General features: G+C 44.2%; 3 protein-coding genes across 3 annotated transcripts; all 3 read right to left on the reverse strand.

The window, feature by feature from the left end:
- Nucleotides 1–635: 635 nt before the first annotated feature.
- On the reverse strand, nucleotides 636–2,339 carry gadd45ga (growth arrest and DNA-damage-inducible, gamma a). The gene is made up of 4 exons (XM_056418229.1): nucleotides 2,203–2,339; nucleotides 2,002–2,103; nucleotides 1,659–1,869; nucleotides 636–1,470 (listed from the first exon to the last, which is right to left on the reverse strand). Exons 1-4 carry the CDS (start codon nucleotides 2,253–2,255, stop codon nucleotides 1,357–1,359), a joined length of 480 nt encoding a protein of 159 aa, XP_056274204.1. The 5' UTR covers nucleotides 2,256–2,339; the 3' UTR covers nucleotides 636–1,356.
- A 2,814-nt stretch (nucleotides 2,340–5,153) lies between these two features.
- On the reverse strand, nucleotides 5,154–11,647 carry creb3l3l (cAMP responsive element binding protein 3-like 3 like). The gene is made up of 10 exons (XM_056418220.1): nucleotides 11,553–11,647; nucleotides 10,049–10,189; nucleotides 9,487–9,886; nucleotides 9,236–9,336; nucleotides 9,013–9,105; nucleotides 8,002–8,108; nucleotides 7,674–7,742; nucleotides 7,478–7,562; nucleotides 7,275–7,368; nucleotides 5,154–7,114 (listed from the first exon to the last, which is right to left on the reverse strand). The coding sequence occupies exons 2-10, from the start codon at nucleotides 10,187–10,189 to the stop codon at nucleotides 6,726–6,728; spliced, it is 1,479 nt and encodes a 492-aa protein (XP_056274195.1). The 5' UTR covers nucleotides 11,553–11,647; the 3' UTR covers nucleotides 5,154–6,725.
- Nucleotides 11,648–13,349: 1,702 nt separating this feature from the next.
- nim1ka (NIM1 serine/threonine protein kinase a) lies at nucleotides 13,350–20,152 on the reverse strand. Its single transcript, XM_056418221.1, has 6 exons — nucleotides 18,615–20,152; nucleotides 17,905–18,272; nucleotides 17,026–17,138; nucleotides 15,796–15,917; nucleotides 15,529–15,675; nucleotides 13,350–14,988 (listed from the first exon to the last, which is right to left on the reverse strand). Exons 2-6 carry the CDS (start codon nucleotides 18,207–18,209, stop codon nucleotides 14,218–14,220), a joined length of 1,458 nt encoding a protein of 485 aa, XP_056274196.1. The 5' UTR covers nucleotides 18,210–18,272; nucleotides 18,615–20,152; the 3' UTR covers nucleotides 13,350–14,217.
- Nucleotides 20,153–24,370: the final 4,218 nt, after the last annotated feature.

Genomic DNA, 24,370 nt, shown 5'->3' on the forward strand with positions numbered 1-24,370 from the left:
GTGTGTGTGTGTGTGTGACGTTGTAGATCTCCCACAAGGCCCACCTCTGGTTTGCAGAGTTCAGGTTGAGTTTCGGCAGAGAAGAAGCGGGTGGGTTGTTGACACCACGCTGTCTCCTGTTTCCACTTGGCTGCACAAAAACTTCTAACGGACACACTACCCACTGACACACAAACACACACAGACCTCTCCAGACTCAGCTGCCGGTGTGCAAGAAACAAAAGAAAATCGCTCTCCTGCATCACTCCCCCCCTTCAGCTTGGGTCCAGGCTGCAGGGGTTGTGCAAGCTGTTGTATAAGGCAGCTGGTGGTATGAGCAGTATAAGGTCAGCGCCTGGGAAGAGCACATGTCACTAGCACCATTATGTTGTAACTGCTTCGCTCTATGTTTCCTTTTAATCGCTCTCTTTCTCTCTTTCTCTCTCTGCCACCAATTTACTGTCTGCCAACCACATTTTGCACTCTGCTTCTCTTTAACTGATGTTGTGCAACACTTCCGATACTTAAAAAATATATATATATATAATCTGCTGTAACATCCCACACTGCTGCATTAAAGCTAGCCTCAGGTTCTGGAGGGTGTCCGCGTCCTGCAAGGAATCACATAGGAGAAATAACATTTCTGACGAAGAGGATGAGTTTCATTTCAATTGTTTTATTTAAAAAACAAAAAATTCAGTACAATTCAAACAATGTTGCATATTTGAAAGTCTAAATAATTGTCCGTGAGTAGCGGTCACAGGCTCGGACACAGCGCAGATCGGGATTTGCAAGCAAAGTAAAGTCTGTGCTTTATTCCAAGAAGTCCCCGATAGCTGTGCTGGGAAAGAAAAGTCAAAGTCCATTGAGACATTTTCAGACGCCTTCTTCCGGACCGGCATCCTCATCGTCCCCCTCTAAATGAGATTCGGTCCATCCTCGGCACTTTCATAAGTCCATTTCTTGCAGAGTCTCTGTGGCCTCCGTTCCCCATCGCCTCGTTTCCTTTACAGGGCGCCGCTCGTCATCTATTCATGCACGACGCAGTGAATTCAAAAATCCTTCCCGGTATCCGTCGGGGCTTTTCAGTCCACTCCGCGGTCACCTGACCCAGTCCACACTTGACCGCTGCACTTTGGAACCCTTCCTCAGGGTAACCCGGAACCAACGAGCCGACCCAGAATGCACAGGGTGGGGAGAGAGGGGGTAGGGGGGTGGTTTCACAGCCACGTCCTCTTATTCCTGACGCGCGAGGCAGAAAGGCTCAACGCCTCAACCCGTACCCCAACCGAGGCTCAGCTCCTTGACTTTCTTTTCATCGTCTTCTTCATCGTCTTCTTCATCATCACGTGAAGAGTTGTCGGTGGAGGGTTCACTTCAGCGCTCTGGGAGCGTGATGGTGGGCACCCAGTCGTACACACTGCGGCTCTCCTCACAGAACAGACTCAGCTTGTCCAGAGCGGGGTCTTTCCACGGGTTTGCACTGGGACTCTGAAATAGGAATTTAAAAGAAGAAGGAGACATTTAGAGTCAGGACACCAGAGGCAGACATGCGCGATGCAGACATGTGACTTGGCAGCAGCAGAATGCGTGCAGACAGTGACGCGTGCATGAATCACCGGAGAGTGGGTGCTTCCGGGAGGATGGTGGGGGGGGGAGGATGGGTGAGGGAAACATACCGTGACGAGGATGCAATGCGCGTCCTTGGGCTCGCCGGTCTCGCCGGCGCTCACGAGGTCAGCCAGGCGCTCGATGTCGTTGACGCGCACCACGTTGATGTCGTTGTCGAAGCAGAACGCCTGGATGAGGGTGAAGTGGATCTGGAGGGCGATGTCGCACTCGTACTCCTCGTCCGTGGCGAGGACGCAGAACGCCACGCTGTCTGGGTCACTGTGTGTCGGAGAGGGGGAAGACGCGAACGTCAGAATGCATTCTTTTTGCATACAAATAAATGCAAATAATACACGTAAAAAAAAAAAAAGCACAGTTGGAAGTAAACATTTCGTGGATTGCAATACTTACACATTCATGACTTTCGCAGATTCATAAACTCCAACTGTCAGGTACTCCTGCTTCTTAGCGGCCACCAGCAGCTCCTCCAGGGCTGCGCCTGCACTTTGCACCCTTTGACAAAGAGAGAGACGCACGGTTAGGACACTGCGCGCAGTTGGATGAGCAAGGCATTCAAAGCTCGAGCACTGCGGCCGTGCGTCAAATAATTACCTGTCGACGTGTTCCATTGCGTTCTCTTGTCCGCGGATCTCTTCCAGAGTCATAGTTAATAATCCAAGCGCGATCGGGATCGTTGCGAGTGAAACAGAAGCGGCTGCGTGTGTCTCTGTGGTGTGAGAGGAGAGTCTCTTGCGTTATTCTGAGCTCTGAGCAGGCGGTGGGTGGATTTATAGCAGAGCGGCGTAGTTTCTCGGCAAAGGGCGGTCTCTTCCGCTCATGCGTCCTACCATTGGCTCAGAGCATCCGGGAAGGGTGGGTGGGGGGGGGAGATGAGGAAAGCAAAAGTCCCCGGGCAGTTACAGTGAGCTTGTTGACAAGCCCACGTGGGGCAAGATTACAACCTTTCAAGAAATACCCCCCTCCCTCCTTCTCTCTCTCTCTCTCTCCCTCCCCACCACTGATTCCTGTTTGCCTCGTCAACATCCAACATCACCACATTCAACACACAACTTAAAGTCCTGTTTACTGCAGATAGCAGCCTGGTGGTCACATGCATCTCTGAATATCACACAGTGTATGACTCAATCATATTCTGGCATGTGCGTGTGTGTGTTTATGTGTGTGTGTGTGTGTGTGTGTGTGTGTGTGTGTGTGTGTGTGTGTGTGTGTGCGTGTGTGTGTGTGTTTGTACCTGGTTGTATAGTGAGCACATGGGCAATATAATCGCACATTTGGAGGATGGAAAAGTGTTTTGGCATCACAATCTCTCGTTTTAATAATCTCGTGTGTTTGCATCGTGATGGTCTCAGGGGGTCACAGTTCATTCGCCCTGTTATTTACCACTTCATCGCGGAATACCAGGAACCCTGCAGGGCTTTTGTTTGTCGGTAATTGGTCAGCAGCATGTGATGTTGTTCCCATGACAATTATATATATATATATATATATATATATATATATATATATATATAGATACACACACACATTATATATATATATATATATATATATATATATATATATATATATATATATATATATATACATAAGTCTGTATAACCAGCGGACAATAAGCCGTCCTGTGACAACAGTTATTGAAGAGATGAGGTCTCAGGAGAAGGAACGTTGTTCATGGGAAAAAACACAGCCGTGGACTATTTGATGAAAAGAATCTCTGGAACAATCTTTGCGAGGACTGGACTTCCCCAGCGCGGGGGAATCACTGCCTATTTATAGCCCAACTAAACTTTCCTCCGATGCCTCTATCGCGTTGCCCTCAATAAGCCGCTTGTTGACCGTGTGCACATGCACGCGCGTGCGTCCTCGACATCAGCGGGTTACTTAACGCGCTGCGGTGTTTGCAGTCTGCCCGGGCGGCCGGAGGAGCCCACGGAGTGAGCTACAGAGCCCCAAACACACGCACACGCACACACACAATCACACAAATACAACGAGGGCGAGATGTCTTGATTGACTGCTGATCAAAAGCAGCTTGTTGCCGGCACACGCCACTTTGTGTGCCCCTTGAAAAGAGCTTTTTAAATGTCCGGTGCGTGACGTGACGCGTGTCGCTTCTCCCCCAGAGAGAGAGAAAAGAGACGTTGTGTGACAACAATGCGCACACGTCCTCCACCTGCCTCCGGCTGCAGGGGTGAGAGGGAGGGTTTGTGAGTATAGGGCCTATATGTGTGCGCCCCATACTCTTTATGACCCCCCCCCCCCCCATGCTCCATTCAATGCCCTGCAGCAGATGCTCGACAGATGCGCGTCCCCCCCCCCCCTCCATCCGCCACGCGCCACGGCCAATAAGTCTCTCTTTCCAGGCCAGTTGATGTTATCAGTGCGGGACACAGTGCGTGTTTACGTTCAACACCGCAGACAGATGCCGAAGGCTGTGCGTGTTGACGCGTCTTAAAAGTAGGTCCGATTATCGGATTATTTGAATATATGTTGAAGGTGAGGCAAATGATTGCAGAAATGAAAATAAAATGCTGTGACATTTATTCATGCGAATTGAGAACATCGACCTGATCGTGGCGCCGCCGAGACAGGCATGTGGACGGACGTCGCCCCCTGCTGGTCACTGAGGTAGATGACCCCCCCCCCCCCCCCATCACTGTACTTGTCTGGACACGTTGCGTGAGCCCCGTGACTCACTCCAACCTCCCAGCGTCGAGTCACCACCAGTCTGTTGTTATGCAGGTCATGTGAATGGGGTGAAAAAGTGAGAAATTAAAATAAAAACAAACATTTCTGAATGAGTTGTTTTAACCCTCCTGTTTCCTTCAAATTTAATAACACATTTTACCCTTGAGGTAAATTTGAACCCAGCAATTAAAAACTTCAGAAAATTCTTAGAATTAATATTGTTTCCCAAGTTTAAGTGTCAGGTACTTTATGTTGGTTTGTTGACTACCTAAATAGCCCTTTAAATAAATAAAAAAGTTGATATTTATGTTTTACAAAGTGGAAAAACAGCCTGGGGTCAAATTGACCCCAAAGAACAACGATGCGTACAAGTTGTGTTCAGGACAGTGAAAACATATATGAATTTTATGTTTTCCGAGTTGTCCCCTATAAATTAGGAAAAGTCATGAAATATGAAGCAAAATGATGTCATTCATTTATTTAGAGACGTTAAACATTGAATGGGATCAAATTGACCCCGAAGGTAATAGGAGGGTTAATTTATCCAAACGGGTAAATTAACATTTACAAAAAAATGTAAAACGTCCAATGCATGATGAAAGGTTTTGGAATTTGTATGGCTTCTGTGAAATGTAAGTGTGGGGCTGCTAGAGAAATCCTTTCTGTTAGAAGAAAGATTGTGGAAGCTGCAACGAGGATCTTATAAATAAATAAAAACGTTCCTAGGTGAATGAGGTAACTTCTCAGGAAAATCTAGCATAATTTAAAAAACCTTTAAATGTGTCCTTTGTAACGTCTCATACGGTCAACGGCCTCCCAAAGTAACGTGATTCACCAATAACACAGACCAAGAAACCGTTGTTATGATTTATATATATATATTTATATATATAAAAAGTTTATTCATATTATAGATGTCCAGACAGGTCTTTTACATAAAGAGTTGCAATGTACAGAAGAGCCACAATCATGTAAGCGTATTAACATTTCATTCCTGGACTGCGTGTCAAATGCCCGTGCATTTGTTCAACACGATCATGAACATTTAAAATCTCACCGACAGTCGATTATAACAAAGAGCGGGTCCAATACCGTGAGGGTTCCCCCCAACTACTGCCGGTAACGTAAGAAATAACAAGAACTAAAATGCCTCGCCGTGATTACAACAGTTCATTACATCTTTTTTTTGTACATTTCTACTCCAACATGGTTCATATATAATACACAGATGTATATAAAACCCCTTTGTTCGGCGCACACAGGTGCTCAGGTATTTCAGACACTTTAGAAAAGAAAGAACTGTCCCACGAGACGGGAGGGGGTCGACTACGTTTGGTGGACAACGACAAATCCGAGGGTTCGGTGTCTTGTTCCATACTTTGCATTATGAACATTATATTTCTTTGCTTTACTGTACAACATAAAAACAAAGCATTCCAGAATTGTATTTAACCCTCCTGTTACCTTAGGGTCAATTTGACCCCATTCAATGTTTAACCCTCCTGTTACCTTTAAATTTACTAACATATTTTACCCTCGGGGTCAATTTGACCCCAACAATTAAAACCTCCAGAAAATTATTAGAATTAATATTGTTTCCCAAGTTTAAGTGTGAGGTACTTTATGTTTGTTTGTTGACTACCTAAATAGCCCTTTAAATATATAAAAAAGTTGATATTTCTTATATGTTTGACAGTGAAAAACAGCCTGGGGTCAAATTGACCCCAAAGAACACCGACATTAAACATTGAATGGGGTCAAATTGACCCTAAGGTAACAGGAGGGTTAAAGAAGCATGGATACCCTTGTTACAAGAGAAATACTAAAACAACTTTACAAGTCTTCTAAGTGGCCAAATGTCCTGCAATGGCTTTAAGCATGACGGTGGTCCGACGACCGCTTTCAAATCAAAAGCTTTTCCCCGAGTATCAAGCCGCCTATTTTCTACGATGCGATGGATGCTTTCTGGCCCAAACGTTTGGCACTATCTAATTTCACATTCAAAATTCACAATGGGAGTGTCATTCATGTGCAGATAACGTTAATATTCAAATCCGTCGGAAGTGACGAGTCAAGCTTAAGAATTCTTTGATAAATAACAGTGTCAAGTGCGACGTCTCCTACGTCATCGGCGCCCTATTGTACGTTAAAAAAAACATGAGCCCCTTTGTGCCTCTCGAGGTCCTCGTCTTTAGGTCGTTTACTCTGCTGAAATATGCAAATCTCGCTCCAGTTCTTTTCGCCTACTGGAGCAAATTAAGTAACAGTAGTACATCAGAAGGTCGTTAGAGGGGCAGAAAGAACTGATCCATATCAAGATAATCACCGGTATATTCCCTTCATCCTTTTGTAAGTTTAAGCTTCCCTCTGGTACCTCAGACATTGGGACTCTGACTCCCTCTGCTGGGCCGATCAGCACCGCCCCGCTACATCTCATCGGAGCGGTGCTGCTGCAGTATGACGGACGGGGGGTTCCGGTCGATCCAGTTGTCCTTGGATCCCGTGACCTCGTACGCTACAGCGGCGTCGACGGACCCGTCCGGCGAGGGCGGCGCCGGCGTCATTTCGCCGGCCTGCGCGGGAACGGGGAAGTCCGCCGAGGAGTTGCTGCTGACCGCGGTTTCGGAGTCGGGCTGCTCCATCCTCTGGTAGTCGGGCGTGTTGTTCTTCAGGCCGGCGCCGCCGCCGGCGAAGATGGCTTTGGCGTTCTCCACCTCGGCTTGGGGAACCAAGAGAACCTCGTCGTCCTCGGGATCCAGGTAGGATATGGCGTCCGTGCCCTCTTGTGGCAGCGAGCGCAAGGTCCGGGAGATGACTGCAACGAGACATGGTTACCAATGGTTACCAAAAGCTGCACCAAGGAAGGAATTCATAGTGGATACAATAAATGGAACAGCACCCGGCGGCAGACGTGATGAGGAAATCAAACAAAACAGACTCGTCAAGAAAAGAAACATGACAAAAGACCGACTTACCGGAGGAGGGTGTGTAGAGTTCCTTCTGTTCTCGGTTTCCGCCGAATGGATTGACTGACGGGAAGATGATGAGACAGAAAGAGAGCAGGAACACCTGGAGGACAACCAAGTCAAAAGAGTGAGAGAAGGGAAAAGAAACACACAAAAAACAAAACATACTGGACACTTTTTATGGGAGAGGAAAAGGTAGCCGGCAAACGTACCATAACACAGGTGCTGGTTGTGCTGACCTTCATAGTCGACATCTTCATCATCGTCTGGAGCTTCTTCAGTTGCTCGATCAAGGAGCTGTGAGATGCAAATTCACCATAACGTCCATCAGCAGATCAAATAAATGAATACAAAATTACTTATTACTTATAAAATATTACTTATTAATGCAGAAGAGATGTTGCTTACATGTTCTGTTTATGGAGCAGTTGGACTTTCTTCTGCAGCTCCAGGTTGTGTGCGGTACAGACGGCGACCCTGTGGGAGACAATAATTCAGTAAAGTGCACAGACTCTCTGACCAACTGTCAAAAAAATAATAAACGCATGCTGCGAAGATTCATCAATTAGTTGATCTATAGGAAATCAATTGTCAACTCTTGATGTTCAAATGAGCGTGTTAGTCACTTTCTCAGCAGAAATAGAGAGCATGCCCTCGTTCCTAGAAATGTCTGTACCAGTGGTCAACAGAAGGAATTCATTTCTCATCGATAGTCGTTTTGGCCTCTTCATCTCACCTGTTTTCCAGTCCGTCAACATACACCTTCTTCTTCTTGCGGCTCTCCTGAGCCGACTGCTTGTTGCGGATCTTCCTCCTGACCCTCTTCAAGGTCCTCTCCTCCGCCTGTTATTCAGATAGAGGGCTTTCACCACAGCGTTGACATGACAATATATATATATATAAATACATAAATATATATAAACATATATATAAAAATACATATATATATAAATATATACACACACATATATATATACACACACACACATATATATATATACAGGACTGTCTCAGAAAATTAGAATATTGTGATAAAGTTCTTTATTTTCTGTAATGCAATTAAAAAAACAAAAATGTCATGCATTCTGGATTCATTACAAATCAACTGAAATATTGCAAGCCTTTTATTCTTTTAATATTGCTGATTATGGCTTACAGCTTAAGAAAACTCTAAAATCCTATCTCATAAAATTTTAATATTTCCTCAGACCAAGTTACAAAAAAGATTTATAACAGCTGAGTGTTTGTCAAGGCTCAGGAAACCCTTGCAGGTGTTTCGAGTTAATTAGACAATTCAAGTGATTTGTTTAATACCCTACTAGTATACTTTTTCATGATATTCTAATATTTAGAGATAGGATATTTGAGTTTTCTTAAGCTGTAAGCCATAATCAGCAATAAATCAGAATAAAAGGCTTGCAATATTTCAGTTGATTTGTAATGAATCCAGAATGCATGACATTTTTGTTTTTTTAATTGCATTACAGAAAATAAAGAACTTCATCACAATATTCTAATTTTCTGAGACAGTCCTGTATATATATACAGATACACATATATATATATATATACACACACACATATACATATATATAAATAAACAGCCTTGAGCCGTTGTGCCGCAAACATAAAATCTATTTTCTGAATATAGAAAAAATTAACATTAAAAATGCCCGATTGTGTCACAACATCTCATCCTGCACGATGCTGCCAATCAGCTCAAGCAAACTGTTTCTGCATTAATTACCTTTGTGAGCGGCATGTGTGACGGAATAGTTGCTCCCTCCTTCCCCAAAAGCCGCTTCTCCTCCTCGGTGAGCACAATCTCTTTAAATATGAACTAAAAAAGGGGGGGGGGGGGGAGAGATATTTTGATCTCCTGTACAAGACGGTGCTACAATTGCAACATGCGAAGAATCAGCAGATAATGTCACAAGCGTAAATGAGGCGTTTAAATGAGGAGAACGGACCTGGTCTGCTGGAGTTGAATCCTGTGCCGAGTCCTCCATGTCCAGCGTGCAGGGCAGCTCGTCTGTGAAGTCTTCCTCGATGTCCTCGCTCACCAAGTCGTCTGACAGGAGAGAAATAACTTTAATCCATTTGTTGATAATGCACGCAGCATCCCTCTCAATGCATGTGTGTCATAGGTCTTCATCAACAGGTTGGAACATATACCTTATAGCCTAGAGAACTTAGAAATAATGTCTTGGCCTTAACGTACCCAGATCAATGAAGACATCCGTGTCCGGCTTCTCCGCCCTCACACTCTGCAGGACGTCCATGTCCCCGCCTCCACCCCCGCCCTGCAGCAGAGAGTAGCTGTGATCCGCCTGGACGGTCAAAACCTCCAGGCTCTCCGTCGGCATCCCTCCAGGGGCCAGGGCCGGGTCCGAGTGCGCCGGGCTGGGCTGGGAGTAGCAGGGACTGGGCACAACGTCGCTGTCGCTGCCCTGGGGACTCGGGCATCCCAAGTGGTTGTTGTTTCCAACCCCGGTGCTGCTGTCATCGGAAATGCCGCTGTCGCTGCCGACGGGAGAGTGAGAGGGGCCGATGGCCTCCATGTTGTAGTCTCCCTCCAACAAGCTGGATAGAAAGTCTTCCGTGTCCATTCCCGTCAGCATCTGTGAAAAGTAAATATTAGCTTGAAGACCAGGACTACATCGAGGTTGGAAATACACATCGAGTCAGACAAAAATAAACAGGACCAATATGAGCCAATGTTGTCTTGATAAGCAATCGGATCGGACCCAAAGTGCAGATTTCTACTGCGAGTGAACTCTCACATCTTGCTCCGACAGCCAGGATTCAATGAGTCCGTTCTCATCGGCGAAGAGCGGCTCGGTGGACCCATCAGCTCCATGGTTGAACAGCAGCCCCAACAGTTCAGCTCCATCCATGTCTGGAAGGTCCTCGGTGACTGACATCTGTAGCAACACAGCCGCATGCAGACCACAGCTTTAGCGTCTATTTACACACAATATTGGTTAATACAAGCATGTCAGACTAAGCGTCGTCTGGGAATGGGCTTTGCAATTAAATGTCTTTTTTTCTCCTTCTCATCGGCTGCGTAACAGTTACAGTATGTAATGCTGAAAACTATTTGCAGATTAATTAGTTAGTCGATTAATATATATATATAAATAAATGTATATATATATTTAAATATTGATATACATTTATTATTTATACATTATATATTAATTATTATATATTATATTTAAAGACATTTTAAAAAATGGCTTGGTGCTTTTTTCTGTTTTATATTGTTGGAAATTAAAAGAATAATCAATAGGTTTGGCATTTTTAAATCAGTCAAAACAAACAATTGCAAGATGAAATCCCATTTTATGAATTAATTGGATGGATTGAAATGAATATTATTTGCCATCATTTGAGTACGACTATCCCAAACATCGGCTTTGACTGAATGTCGTATAAAAGTAGTGATAAACAAAAACATTTTAAAAAATCACTACATTTTAGATCTCGAGTCAAATGTTGTTATGGAATCCAAAAATCACCCCGCTATGGCATCTGTTCTGATAAATCAGTGTGTTAAAAGTATATTAAATGCAGTGAGATGTGCACACTGTTGTGACTGGAAGCAGTTCAGCAGCCACCACATTCTTGAGTTAATAACACGTTTATATATATATTGTATATATATATTGTGTCATGATGTATATTCTATAACACGCACACTGAAGTGCCGCGTCGACGGCTTCACGTTGCATCATTGCCACGCTCCCATCATGACATCATCTTTTTATTGAGCCCCGCCCCCACGCGCCTGTGTCAAGAAACAATGTCAAGAAAAATCAAAACAAGTAAGATATGTAGCCTTTAGTTTATTCACGGAAAGGGATATTTATTGAATGCAATGCTTACCACGGTAGCAAAAGAAAGGAGAAGAATAAAATAAATAAAAAGAGAATGCGGTCCCGGATGCAGCTGGGTTTCTTTGTTTGTCTTGCAAAATAAGAGCATTGAACGTGTCACAGACCAAATGACCTAGTTAGTGCACCAGCAGCGGACACATACGAGCAATGGGATTCATGAGCATTTTATTTTGAACGAGCAAAAGGGGGAAAAAACGACTCCATTATATCCAACAGCAGAAAGAAGGTGCACGTCTTAAGGCCAACACCGACGAGCCAGCTGTTAGCGTTAGCTTCATAATCCTTCTACGGTCTTTATCGGGGAAGAGAGGGCGCGGTGCCTCGTAACATTAAAACAAACACACTGACGGACACGCCACGCTGTTAATGTCGACGTTACTTTGCTCACCGTTCGACGACAGGCCCAGAAATACCCCTCGAGAGGGAGCGTCCGGTGTCTTCGGGGTTCTCCGCTCGGCGTCTCCGCTGATAACAGGAGCCTCCTGTCACGGCGCTTCCTCCTGAAACTACCTTCCAACGAGGCAAAAAATGCGTCATTACGCAAAGGGCGGGTACGCGCACGTAGGCCGCTCGGGTGACTCTGGGTAGTGTAGTGTGGCAGCAGTCAAATACAGCTCACGAACAGATGAAGATGAGCCATTAGTATTATCAGTGGCGGCTGGCCCATAGAGGGCCACCTTGAGCCACACTATATATATATATATATATATATATATATATATATATATATATATATAATATATATATTATATTCATACCTGCAAACTCATGAGGGATGAAAAAGGTGACAACGGGGGTGCAGGTGACTTTTTTGTTGTTGTCTCCATACCACATCCACGTTGTTTTTTGACTACAGTCTTTTGATTGTTTTGACCGCAAATCTAAATAATAATAACAAACATTTAAAGAAAAAATGTCCTCTTAATAATTCAGTGATCGGGCCCTAATAATAGTAATAACAACTTTACATTATCATTATATATAATATGGTTAAAGTCATTCATGAACCAACTTCCTTTTTTTACTCTGCTGAGCTTTGAGCCTGTTCCATGATTCTGTTCCATAATTCTGTTCCATAATTCTGTTCTATGATTCTGTTCCATGATTCTGTTCGAGGAGCCTGTTCCTTCGACGTGTCCAATCAAAGATGTTTTATTGCGAAGATCACCACATCGCATGTTCTCCGTGTCTCACTCCAATCTCATAAACGCCGGCCGTCCAATTTACCCCCCCCCCCCCTACCCAAAACAAAAACTCTTCGGATCTACACTATTCACGTGGATGACCTATTTTGATTTCAAAACGGCGAATTTCGCCAAAAGGTGACAAGTTTGCAGGTATGTATATTATATATAATATATATATAATATATATTTCAAAAATATATTATTCATTATATTTATGAATTAGACAAATTGTCAATATTTGTGTTTAGGAGATATGAATATACCCAGTAATATAAATAAATATACATATAAATATATAATATATAAAATAGGATATCTGCGCAACATATATTATTTTCCTGCATTTCCTCTCTGCTTTTAGATTAGATTTTTTAGATTAGAGTAGATATTCCTTTATTAGTCCCACAGTGGGTAAATTGCAGGATCACAGCAGCGGATGCACAGAGCATTAATAAAAGATTCAAATAAAACAAAAACAATACGAAATACTAAAAAGACCGGAAACAAAATGCATACACAAGGCAGTGAGCAAAGTGAATTTTCAGCAGGTTAAAGCGTCCAGGATAAAGTGCTGAGTGTGCCAAGATCTCCAGCGATCTACTTTCTGCACCTCTCTGGTTGTCTCAGTTGAGCTGGAGCCTAATCGTTTTGGGCCAGAAGAGATGGATCGAAGAAGTAGTTTAGCCTATTGCTGATTAAGATATAAATAAGTGATAAACAATTTGTTGACATAATCGCAACCTAAAATAGGTTCAGCTTTGGGTCAAAGTCTTATGGGCTGTTTGCTGAAATTGATTGGATGCCCCTACCAAAGATAAATGCCACCAGCTGCCAGTGAGTATTATCATTATTTTCTGACACGGTTTGTCAAATACAGTAGAAATGGTATAAAATAATGACCTGCTTGTGAGAACAACTTCAGTGATACTGGAATAATTGCTCACACAATACCAAAGCACACAAGCACCATCAATAGTTTACACACACAAAAAGTTGAATGCATTTAAATGTTTTACATTTATTTCAATCAACACATGAACATGACATCAGATCATACAAAAATGATAATTACTGAAACGCATACCGAAAAAATATCCGAGTTTATCTGGAAAATGGATTTTGCCACATGAACAACTAATAACTTTGTGGTTGGTGTGTTGATATTTGTAGTTTAATGACAATTATCGGCTTTTTCAGGCCACAGGTAAAAATAGTCATTCAGGTAAATCATTGTAACGCATATTATAATTCTCTACTCATGTTATCAGAAACAATAAGGAGTGTAATGAAACCTGTCTGGCTGATTTCACAACATTAAGAAACCTAAGGCGTCGAAGAAAAGTGCAATTGAACTCGAAGACGCCACGTTTCATGTCCGGACTGCTTCACCACTTTATCAACTCTGCATCATTTTGTGAAGTTCTAACTCTTTGCCTTTAGGTGTAAGCTACATGGAGTTCTCATATAGGGCTTATTGGTGTTTTACAGCACACCTGAGCATCGAATGAGCGTATAGGCTAGAAATATCTGGCCTGCGTGACACAGATAAAAAAAAGTTATATTTGCCATCTAATCATTATTTATACATGACATTTCCATATCTCATCAGTATTATAGGTCCCTGCCCAAAAGAGAGACAACAGTGATTCAGCTGCATCGACATTCTCACAGAGACTAATATTACTTACTAGAAGAAAGATACTAAAGTAAGAAATCCCAGATTTCAGAAGCTCAGTGGGCTGTTTCACCATGATTTAAATGTAAACTGCTGTACTGAATAGCTAGTTTCTTTTTATGTCCTAATAAAGGCATTCTCGCCCTGGACTATAAAGCTCATTAATTCCCAGAGCGAAGCCGAGCACTTGGTCACAGAATCACACAGAGTTTGGATGTGTGCCTCAAGCTGCGGTACACGTTCAGCCGTTCTTTTTTACTCTTTGCCGTAGGTCTGACGACCTGCTTGACCGCGGGCGCCCGCTCCGCCGCCCGCTCCGCCGCCCGTTTCTTGTGCCCGCGGTGCAGCAGGATCCTGTAGCACCCGGTGATGGAGCTCCTGCAGTCTTTCCCCTGGTTGTTGAGGATGTGTTCCGCGCTGATTCCCAGCGTCTCCAGCGCCGCTTTCACCTCCACCTCTTCGCCCCCGAGTTCGGACGGATCGCTCTCCGCTAGGTAGGACGGGTCCAGTTTGAAGGGCTCCATGGCGCACGGGAAGTCCACGGGGAGCAGCCACTCGCAGCCCATCATCTGCTCCACCGTGCAGCGGTCGGACGGCACGGGCTGGAGGATTCCCCGGATCAGCCTCTGGCAGGCCTCTGGCACCCACGAGGGCAGGATGTAGGCTCCCTCCAGGATGCACCGCTTCAGCTTGGGCACGGTGTCGGCCCGGAACGGCATGGTGCACGACACCATGAAGAACAGCATCACCCCCAGGGCCCAGATGTCCACGAAGACGCCGACGTAGTGCTCGTCCCGAAAGAGCTCGGGCGCCGCGTACGGCGGAGAGCCGCAGAACGTGTTGAGGGTCTCGCTGCGGCGGCTCAGCGTGCTGAAGCCAAAGTCGCCCACCTTGACGCAGGAGCCGCTGGTGTAGAAGACGTTTTCCGCCTTCAGGTCTCGGTGGATGATGTCGTTTTCATGCTGTGGGAGAGCGAGGAGAAACTGCATTATGTCAGGCTCCGGTAGGACGTGGACGTTTGAAGCCTCCAGTGCAAATACTCGTGAAGAATATTTGCATCGATTCCGGATTCGTTAATGGGGATATACAAATTTTACAAAACGATCATACCATCTCTCACACGTACATATTCTGAGGTATTAACCCTCCTGTTACCTTTAGGGTCAATTTGACCCCATTCAATGTTTAATGTCGGTGTTCTTTCGGGTCAATTTGACCCCAGGTTGTTTTTCACTGTGTCAAACATATAAGAAATATCAACTTTTTTATATATTTAAAGGGCTATTTAGGTAGTCAACAAACAAACATAAAGTACCTCACACTTAAACTTGGGAAACAATATTAATTCTAATAATTTTCTGGAGGTTTTAATTGCTGGGGTCAAATTGACCCCACGGGTAAAATATGTCAGCAATATAAAGGTAACAGGAGGGTTAAGATCATCATTTGATTTAATCTATCATCATTGAGTTTAACATTATTTGAGCTCGACATGGACCGACCATGTGCTTCACGGCAGAGAGGATCTGAGCGAAGACGATCCTGCTATTGGTGTCAGAGAGCTTCCCCTCGGTACTGATCTTGGTGTAGAGCTCCCCTCCGCCTGCGTACTCCATCACCAGGTGCAAGCGTGACAACGTCTCAACCACCTAAACAGATGAAATCGTGTGACCAGAGTGCAGAGTTTACCAAGAAGCAGATCAGATGTTGGGGCTGGGCTCCGATACCATTCGCATGTAAATCGGTGGGCGAGCGTGTGCGAGTCAAACCTCATAGAGGCGAATGATGTTGGGATGGTGCAGTTTCTCCATGCTAGAGATCTCTCTGGACAGCAGCCGCTGGGTCTTCGGGTCCAGCTTGGTTTTGTCGAGGATCTTTATGGCCACTTTGTCTGGTAGATGCCAGGAGAAAAGATTACTGGAAACTACGTATAATTGTAAACGCGAGTCAGTAATACAGATTTTAAAAGCTGCAGAGAAACATATATTTTTGTACATGGTCGAATAATAAATGTAAAAAATCTTCGTCGATTTTAAGTGCTTGCAATGTGCCGATCATAAATATAATCCCACTTCTCTGAGAAATGGTGCATTACATGTGATACATATGTGATAGAGGATAGACCATGTGAGCCTTGATCACGTGACCTAGTCTGATCTCCTCCAGATGATTTGATAAGGATTAGCTGCCCTCAGAAACCACTCGTCTTGATTATGTTCTTTCAGGTGGGGGGGGCGAGGGGTTGCTCTTTTTCTAAGTGACTTCAGGTCTGAGCACATATGGGGGGGGGTGGGTCCGGTCAGGGGAATAGTAAATACGACAGGAGCCCAGCATGTGGAGTTGAGCAACATTGTCCGTACCACCTTGCACAGCCAATAAAGATCTGGACACTTTGAATGCATCCATGTCGCACAACCGATGCCGTTACTGTATTCTGTTAAATGATTCACAAAGAGAAGTGAAATAGACCCCAGGTAACTGAAGACAGAAACGTTCTGAAGAGGCAAAATAGTGTTGAGATATCTAATTGTGCATCAGCATGCATTATTCAGGCTGGTATTGGGCTCCTTTTCAGCTGACATAGCTTTCAATAGGAGCCACACACACACACACACACAGCAATTTCAGCCGTCGCTAAGGAAACTGGAGATCTCTAATCAATCCATCTGTTTAAGAGCTGCAGACAGTTTGTCTCTCGATGGCTGAATCAGCGATCTGGACGGGCACACATCCCTTTGGAAGCTAATTGCTCCGTAAGGACACACTTGTTAGTGTTGCAGCCCCATTGATGGGGACAGCTCACCGGCCAAATCATCACTTGCATCCAATACAATCCCCCCAAAAAGTGGATGTGCAGATATTCTAGTGCTGGCCAACCCTGTATATCTATAGAATAGCATTATAGTGCGCGGGGTTGCTGCTCTTCCACAGATGTTTTCCCGTACCCGAGTGCAGGCGTTTCTGCAGTGGCATTTCAGGCCCGTCTTCTACTTCCCTACCTTTGGTGAGTGCGTGGATTCCGAGCTTGACGTGGGAGAAGTTCCCGCAGCCGATCTCTCCCCGAATTTTGTAGAAGCCGATCCGTCTGCCCACCGTTAGCTCGCGCACCACCCTGTGACCGGACCACACAGCAGGAGACGTGACACTGTGTGTTCTCTGTGACACGCACTACAGCGGCACCGTTGCTGGCGAGTAAAACATATATCACTAGAACGGGCACTCGGTAGAGCGCATACCTTCGCATATCACAAGATTGGGCATTGAATTATGAACATGTTGGCATTAGTTGCATGCCAATTGGATAAAGATTGACCGCGCTATGGTAAAAATAAGATATATACTTTATTAATCCCCAAGGGGAAATTAGTTCTCTGCATTTAACCCATCCTTAGTTATTCAGGAGCAGTGGGCTGCAGTGATGCGCCCGGGAAGCAACTGGGGGTTCAGTGCCTTGCTCAAGGACACTTCGACTTGCAACTAATGGGGAGAGCGGGGATCGAACCCGCAACCTTGGGGTTGCAGGACGACTCTCTTACCCCACTGAGCTACAGCCGCCCCAAGATGTTGACCTTTTCATGACCTTGACTTTGACCTTTGACCCGATCAATCCCAAAATCTAATCAAATGGTCCCCGGATGATAACCAATCATCCCACCAAATTGCATGCGACTCAGTTTAATACTTTTTGAGTTATGCGAGTAACACGCATAAAAATAAATAAATAAATACACGGCGATCAAAACATAACCTTCCGCATTTTCAATGCGAAGGTAATAAAATCAAATAAAAATAGAACAAATTGTGGTTCCAAAATGAACCTGGGCCACCGAAGGACGTGTGGAATAAAGTCGATTACCGCTTCGTCGTTTGACCCCTACCTATCATCCTGGCACATATCCAGGTTCAGCCGTTCCAGTGGCGTGAGGCGGCAGACGGCGGCTCCCTCGTCGTCGGTGTTGATGTCGGAGCCGTCCTGGCGGCTCCAGTGCGTGTGCCTCGCGCCGCCGCCGACCACGGCCGTGCCTCCACCCGAACCAGACTCCCCATTTGTCCCCCCGGTCTCTGGCCCGGAAACTGAGACGCTCCCGGCGGTGCTCGCTGCCCCTGGGCCCCTGGCGCCTGCTGTCCTGGCCCCGGCCTCAGCCCCTTCCGGGCTGCTCTCGGACGGCCAGACAGCAGTCATCCTGCAAGGGGGCTCCCAGGGGGCTCAGCCTGGGCTTAACTCATGGCTGAGGCTGGTGGAGGACTGGATGCCCAATAAAGAAAACAGATATCATTTGTGTAGCTCATTGCTTAATGCTCCTACTATTGCGTCAGTGCCTGTGAAAACTCCTCTTTTTAAACTAAAAAAGGCATGAGAACAAGAACTAAACCCTCTTTAGCTTCCATATAACTGCATGGCTGTAGGCATCATACATTTATGTGAAGCCCACTACTCTTAATTCTTGATAACTGGATTTGCAAATGTTTAATAGCTAGCAGCAACACACTCAATTCACAGATGATATTCTCATACATCCAATATCATTGATCCAATGTAAAAGTTGATTTGGAGCAAATAAAAAATGGAACAAAAGCCCCGATTTACCTTTCGATGTGCGATGTCAGTGTCCTGGCCCAAATGTCAGGGCTGCTTGGAAAACAGCGAAATGGGAGACAGCCTCCAGTCCGAGGACCCGAGCTCACGCTGCATTCAGACGTCCGCTCCGCAACGGAGTATCAGTGTGTCGTCTGCCGCTTGACGGACATCCAGGTTTCTCGGTATTTTACAAAGTCCAGCAGGTAAAGCTTAACGTCGGTTTCCTTTTTGCGCCCGCCGTCAGAGAGAGGGCGCCGAGGCTGGAGATCCGACCGCCCGGGGATCCATGCTCACTGGCGTCTCTTGTGCTTGGAGAGGTCTGCGGCGCTCTAATGGGCTCTTTTGAGTCTCCAGGGTATAAATAGGCCACAGGTTGAGGAGGAGCTGGATGGGTAGGGGGGGTGGGGGGAGAGAGGCTGAACAGACGATAGTGTCAGGGTGCAGCCAGTGAAACAATCTGACAGATACAAAAAGACGTTTCATTTTTGTTAGATTTGTCGCTCTTGCCAGAACTTCACTTCCTCTTTTTGGTTTTTTTATTATCTAAATATTGTGCTTCAATAATCTGTTTTATGGATGATTTTTTTCAATCCTTTTTGTTCACGTTTTTTTTGGCACCCACCATCCTAAACACACGTGCAGCATCTGCTCGAGTGTCTCTGTGTATTGTAATCCATATTTAATTCAGCGCTCGAGTCCAGCTGCGGGTTTACGTCGCCATGAGAGCCAAAACAAACAAATCAGAGCGCCGTCTCATCACATCCCACCGAGATTAGACCCGCGGCCGAATTTATTCCACTTCGAATGGAGAGTATGGGTGATGACTGTCACTCCCGTGTGTGTGTGTGTGTGTGGTACAGCATGTATTAGTTTGTAATGAGATGATAATTGCACGTGCTCTGAAAACACCCGAACAATATCCCGTGAGAGGAAGCAGAAAGGATGACGCTGAGGCGAAGGTGAAACCAATTTTGCAGACATATATGTTTTCTATAATGAAAGCTCAAATCAGCCCAAAGAAACCAAGTCATCATCTTTTGGTGTTTGACACAATTGTAGTGTGCATAATTAAGACTTGCAGCCAGCTGAAGTCAACTGTTCAAAATGCAGCCGACATGTGAGCTGAGAAGGTAAGCCGTTGCCAAGTGTTAGAAATTGCTTGATGCTTATTTAAAAAGTACTTGTTTTGATCTTGTTTGACACTTTACCCGTTGCTGCTGTCACCCTGTACATTTCCCCACTGCGGGACGAATAAAGGATTATTTTTTTCACCACAATAGCAAAGATGCAGTGTTGAATTAGTCATATACTATACTATTGTCAATGCTAAACAATCGGGAAGGATAACTCTATGAATTAAAAGTAAGATATGGATATTGTTTTATGGATAATGAAATATGGATATTACTTCCTTCCCGCTGATGTCAGGCTGCACAACAAACTGCAATAGATCACGAAAAATCTTAACACACTCAACACTAACCTGCTGAAATTCACTTTAATCACTAACTTTATTTTTATATATATACACACACACACACAAACACACATACTAAACAATATATATACTATATATATATATATATATATTTATTATTTAGTACATATATTGTATTCCTTTGTATATTTAATATTTTTATTCTATTTTGTATTTTATTTGTATCTTTTATTACTGCTCTAATGTGCACTCGCTGCTGCGATCCTGCAACTTTGGGACTCATAAAGGAATATCTAATCTAATCTAGTTATAGTTCACTGAAACACAAGTGCTATAAAATTGTTATCTCCGAATATCCAGCTTTACAGTTTCTATCTTAAATAGAAGTGACATAACACGGTCCGTCTATAAGGCCGGAGGACAAAGGGTTAACTTAGTGTACCATGGTGTTTTCGGAGGCGGTCCCTCATCTCGACAGCAAGATGAATGAATCTATATTAAAGCCTCGGTAGCAAATCAAAGCGATTGTCTTTTGGGAGACCGACAGTCTCACGGCCTTCAAACACCTTCCTGCCGGGCCGCCGTGAATATCGAAGCATTGATCTAAAAAGGACTTGCTAAGAGCGGAGAGGCTTCCACTTTACAGCACAAAGCGATGAGCTCCTGAATGCCTCACCAGCCTTTTACATATGTAAATAAAGAGACTAAAAGGGACAGCCATGCATGAGATGAACACATCCGTAACGAGAAGAGAACAGACTTGAGGAACCTTACCCTCATCGGGGAACTGTATCTTTCAATCTTAAACGTTTATTGTTGTAATTGCTTCGTGCTTAATGTGCAATGTCACGGAGCTTACCAGACGCCCGTCCCCTTTCTTTACATTACATTACATTTAGCTGATGCTTTTGTCCAAATTTCTTTTAAAAAAAGAATAATTTTCAGCCTCTTTTCACTTCACAAGAGGAGCGGTAACTGAAAATAATCTATTTAATCTATTTGTCAAAACAGCTTCAATGATAACAATTAAATGTGTGATGAATACATCTGTGTAATGTGTAGACTCATGCTGGCGTGGCTCTGATTTCACGTGTTTTTATGATCCATCTTTGTTCCTAAATTTTTGAGTAAATGTAGATGACCTGCTTAACACACATGTGACCTCCTCTTTGTTTACTTTCTATTTATTTATTCACGTCTTGTGGGTAATTCCCTTGGGCAAAGTCTGTAAAAAAAAAATGCTGCGCTAAGGAAAAGGGTTCATAATCTCTGGGAGAGACAATTTGACAGTGAGACAACCCTAATTCACAACAGGTACATACAGGCAGAGCGTCCATTTGATTGCATTGTAGAGATAATAATGCATATATATGCACATTAATAAATAAAACCCAGCCACAACCGGCACCATGGAGGACAAGAGCAGACAGCGTTGTAGACTGGGAACAGGCCACTTGGACCCCCGATGCCCTGCCACCAGGCAAACGGATTGGCATGGAGAAGCACATGTAATGCTTTCTAAATCTTCATAAATAAAAGGACTCGGATCTCTTTATTAAGAGAACGTGAAAAACATAAAAATTGACCGCGCTATGGTAAAAAGAAGATTTTGACATTTTCATGACCTTGACCTTTGACCCGATCTATCCCAGAATTTAATCAAATGGTCCCCGGAAAATAACCAATCATCCCACCAAATGTCATGTGATTCAAGAAGATTTTGACCTTTTCATGACCTTGACCTTTGACCCGATCAATCCCAAAATCTAATCAAATGGTCCCCGGATAATAACCAATCATCCCACCAAATTTCATGCGATTCGGTTTAATACTTTTTGAGTTATGCGAGTAACACGCATACAGATAAATAAATAAATACACGGCGATCAAAACATAACCTTCCGCATTTTCAATGCGAAGGTAATAACTAAGAGGATCTCCTGAATTGCATTAAGTGGCGAGCGTCTCCAAAGAGGTTGCAATGGACGAGCGACGGTTAGTTACCCATTTGCTTTGCGCTGTGCCTCCGTTGTGTGACAGAGCTACCTGGTCGCTTGGTGATGAACTTTGGCCGAGCTGCGTTTGTTTGTCTTTGTTTGTGCCACGCCGAGGCGAAGGCACACCGTGTCATCACAGGGGGATGTCTCCGGCTGTACAGCGCTGCACTGAGCCCCAGAGTGCCCGTGTGAGTCATGTGCATGAGCGGACTGATGGATACGCACACAGCACAGACGGAGCCAGAGAGGACACCCGTGAAAGAATTACAAAGAATAAAAATACAGGGCCTTGCTCATACCCGTCTGATTATTTATATATATACAAAATATACTATAATTAGATTCTATGTCAAGAATAAATCGCCAAGATGAGTTGGCTGCAGCCTCGTAAAAAAAAGAAGCTAAATTTGCTTTGAAATCATTCCACAAAAATGTTGGTTTCTAGACCTACGTAAACAAACGTAAACGTTTTTTAAAAAGTTCACTTGTTACCTTCGCATTGAAAATGCGGAAGGTTATGTTTTGATCGCCGTGTATTTGTATGCGTGCGTGTTATTCGCATAAGTCAAAAGGTATCAAACCGAATCGCATGAAATTTGGTGGGATGATTGGTTATTATCCGGGGACCATTTGATTAGATTTTGGGATCGATCGGGTCAAAGGTCAAGGTCATGAAAAGGTCAAAATCTTCTTTGCATCGCATGAAATTTGGTGTGATGATTGGTTATTATCCGGGGAAAAAAATCTTATTTTTTTTTTAAATCTTATTTTTACCATAGCACGGTCAATTTTTATCCAATTGGCATGCAACTAATGCCAAAATGTTCATAATTCAATGCCCAATCTTGTGATATGCGAAGGTTTGCGCTCTACCGAGTGCCCGTTCTAGTTTCCCGATGGTACAGCAAGTCCACATTGACAAACACCGGCCTCTATCGTCATGAAGTTTATTGGCTCGAGATTCTACAAAGTGAGTTTCCTCCGCATGGGTATAGCATTAGAAGATTCCTTGTGATGGTTTTCTAGGAAACCCCAAGGTATATATACACCCGCAACAGGTTGAGGAGATTATTTATCTCATCTGGCTCGGGAACATCCCTGGATCACGAGCTCTCGTCACACAAAGTGTGTTAATTGAGATGCTGACACGAATAAAGAGGTCAACAGTGAAAGCGCTGCGACAACGAAGACTATACGGGCCCTTGGAACAGAGAGGCAGGCGTCTCTGGAATCTATGGGGCAAATATGTATCTCTAAAAAGAAAAAAAGTCTGACCTCTAAATAGTTCGTTTTTACATTTATTTTGTACATATTCTGACTTTTCTTTTTTTAAAGGGGGAACAAGTTCTGCACACTGTTATTCCCTCAAGGTGTACAGACATTACATCTTGTGGAAAGAGCAAGAGAGAGAGGTGTCTCTGAGGCCTAAACAAAGTAACCATGACACGTGTATTCAGGGTGTGCAACAATCATAAAGTGTGGACACTTTAAATCCTCCATCTATTTATTTCTGCTTTAAAAGAGACCCGAGTGTGCATGTTGTTCGCCGTCAGCGCTTCAAATGGGGTTTGCATCAAAGAAAGAACACACGAAGCGCCATGTTTCATGTGCTCTGGCCATCAAAAGAATTAAAATCAGCATTGCATTCAGACGGAAGTAAACATATCCCCTCCCCCACTGATAAGAATGAGTGGAAACATTATATGCAATGCAATAAAGATCACCTGCCTAATAGGCACTTAGATCATATAGTTAAAGACAACATGGAGCAATCTGGTGGCTATTTGCAAAGACATGCAATGTCACCGTGACATCCAAATCAAGCTGCTGAGTCAGACGATTCTCCCATTCAACATGCAAATAAAGTGAGTGCATCCCATAATATAAACCCTGCTCTCTTGGATGATAAGCAGACATGCGAGCATCTTGTAAAACTAAGCGGTTTGTGCAAACCATTGCGGATGAAACCAATGCCCTCACTGCGTGAAGGCAGATGAATCCCCAGCAGAGTGCAACAGGTGCATGGTCTGACCCCCGCGTGCGTCGAGGGGGGGGGGATCATCAGTAACCGCGGTTGATATGCTAAATTGCGCGCGCAACTGCCAGGTGATGAATTGTTTTGCGCACTTTAAGAAAGTGATGCGATGCAACTGAAGTGAAATACACTATTTAAAAATGCACCACGAGATTCTGAAATAACATATGCTCGGTCCATGGCATGTCGGGCTCGGCCACCTTCAGAGAGTTGTTCAGTGACAGTCAGCAGTTAGAGAACACCTCCCCGCAGCCAGCAGGCCGTTTCCCGTCTAATCTGAGACCGTGTGTTACCT

The sequence above is a fragment of the Pseudoliparis swirei genome, chromosome 7 (genome assembly GCF_029220125.1).
Source record: "Pseudoliparis swirei isolate HS2019 ecotype Mariana Trench chromosome 7, NWPU_hadal_v1, whole genome shotgun sequence".
Classification (NCBI taxonomy): domain Eukaryota; kingdom Metazoa; phylum Chordata; class Actinopteri; order Perciformes; family Liparidae; genus Pseudoliparis; species Pseudoliparis swirei.

Coding starts and splice junctions, on each gene's coding strand:
- gadd45ga (XM_056418229.1), bottom strand. CDS start 2,255: ATGACTCTGGAAGAGATCCGCGGACAAGAGAACGCAATGGAACACGTC. Junction 1,870..2,001: donor TCTGCGAAAGTCATGAATGT/GTAAGTATTGCA, acceptor TCCGACACACAG/TGACCCAGACAGCGTGGCGT. Junction 1,471..1,658: donor CGCATTGCATCCTCGTCACG/GTATGTTTCCCT, acceptor TTCCTATTTCAG/AGTCCCAGTGCAAACCCGTG.
- creb3l3l (XM_056418220.1), bottom strand. CDS start 10,189: ATGTCAGTCACCGAGGACCTTCCAGACATGGATGGAGCTGAACTGTTG. Junction 9,887..10,048: donor CCTGGCTGTCGGAGCAAGAT/GTGAGAGTTCAC, acceptor TACTTTTCACAG/ATGCTGACGGGAATGGACAC. Junction 7,115..7,274: donor ACTCTACACACCCTCCTCCG/GTAAGTCGGTCT, acceptor GTCTCGTTGCAG/TCATCTCCCGGACCTTGCGC.
- nim1ka (XM_056418221.1), bottom strand. CDS start 18,209: ATGACTGCTGTCTGGCCGTCCGAGAGCAGCCCGGAAGGGGCTGAGGCC. Junction 15,918..17,025: donor AATCCACGCACTCACCAAAG/GTAGGGAAGTAG, acceptor GGCATCTACCAG/ACAAAGTGGCCATAAAGATC. Junction 14,989..15,528: donor TCTCTGCCGTGAAGCACATG/GTCGGTCCATGT, acceptor GCTCTCCCACAG/CATGAAAACGACATCATCCA.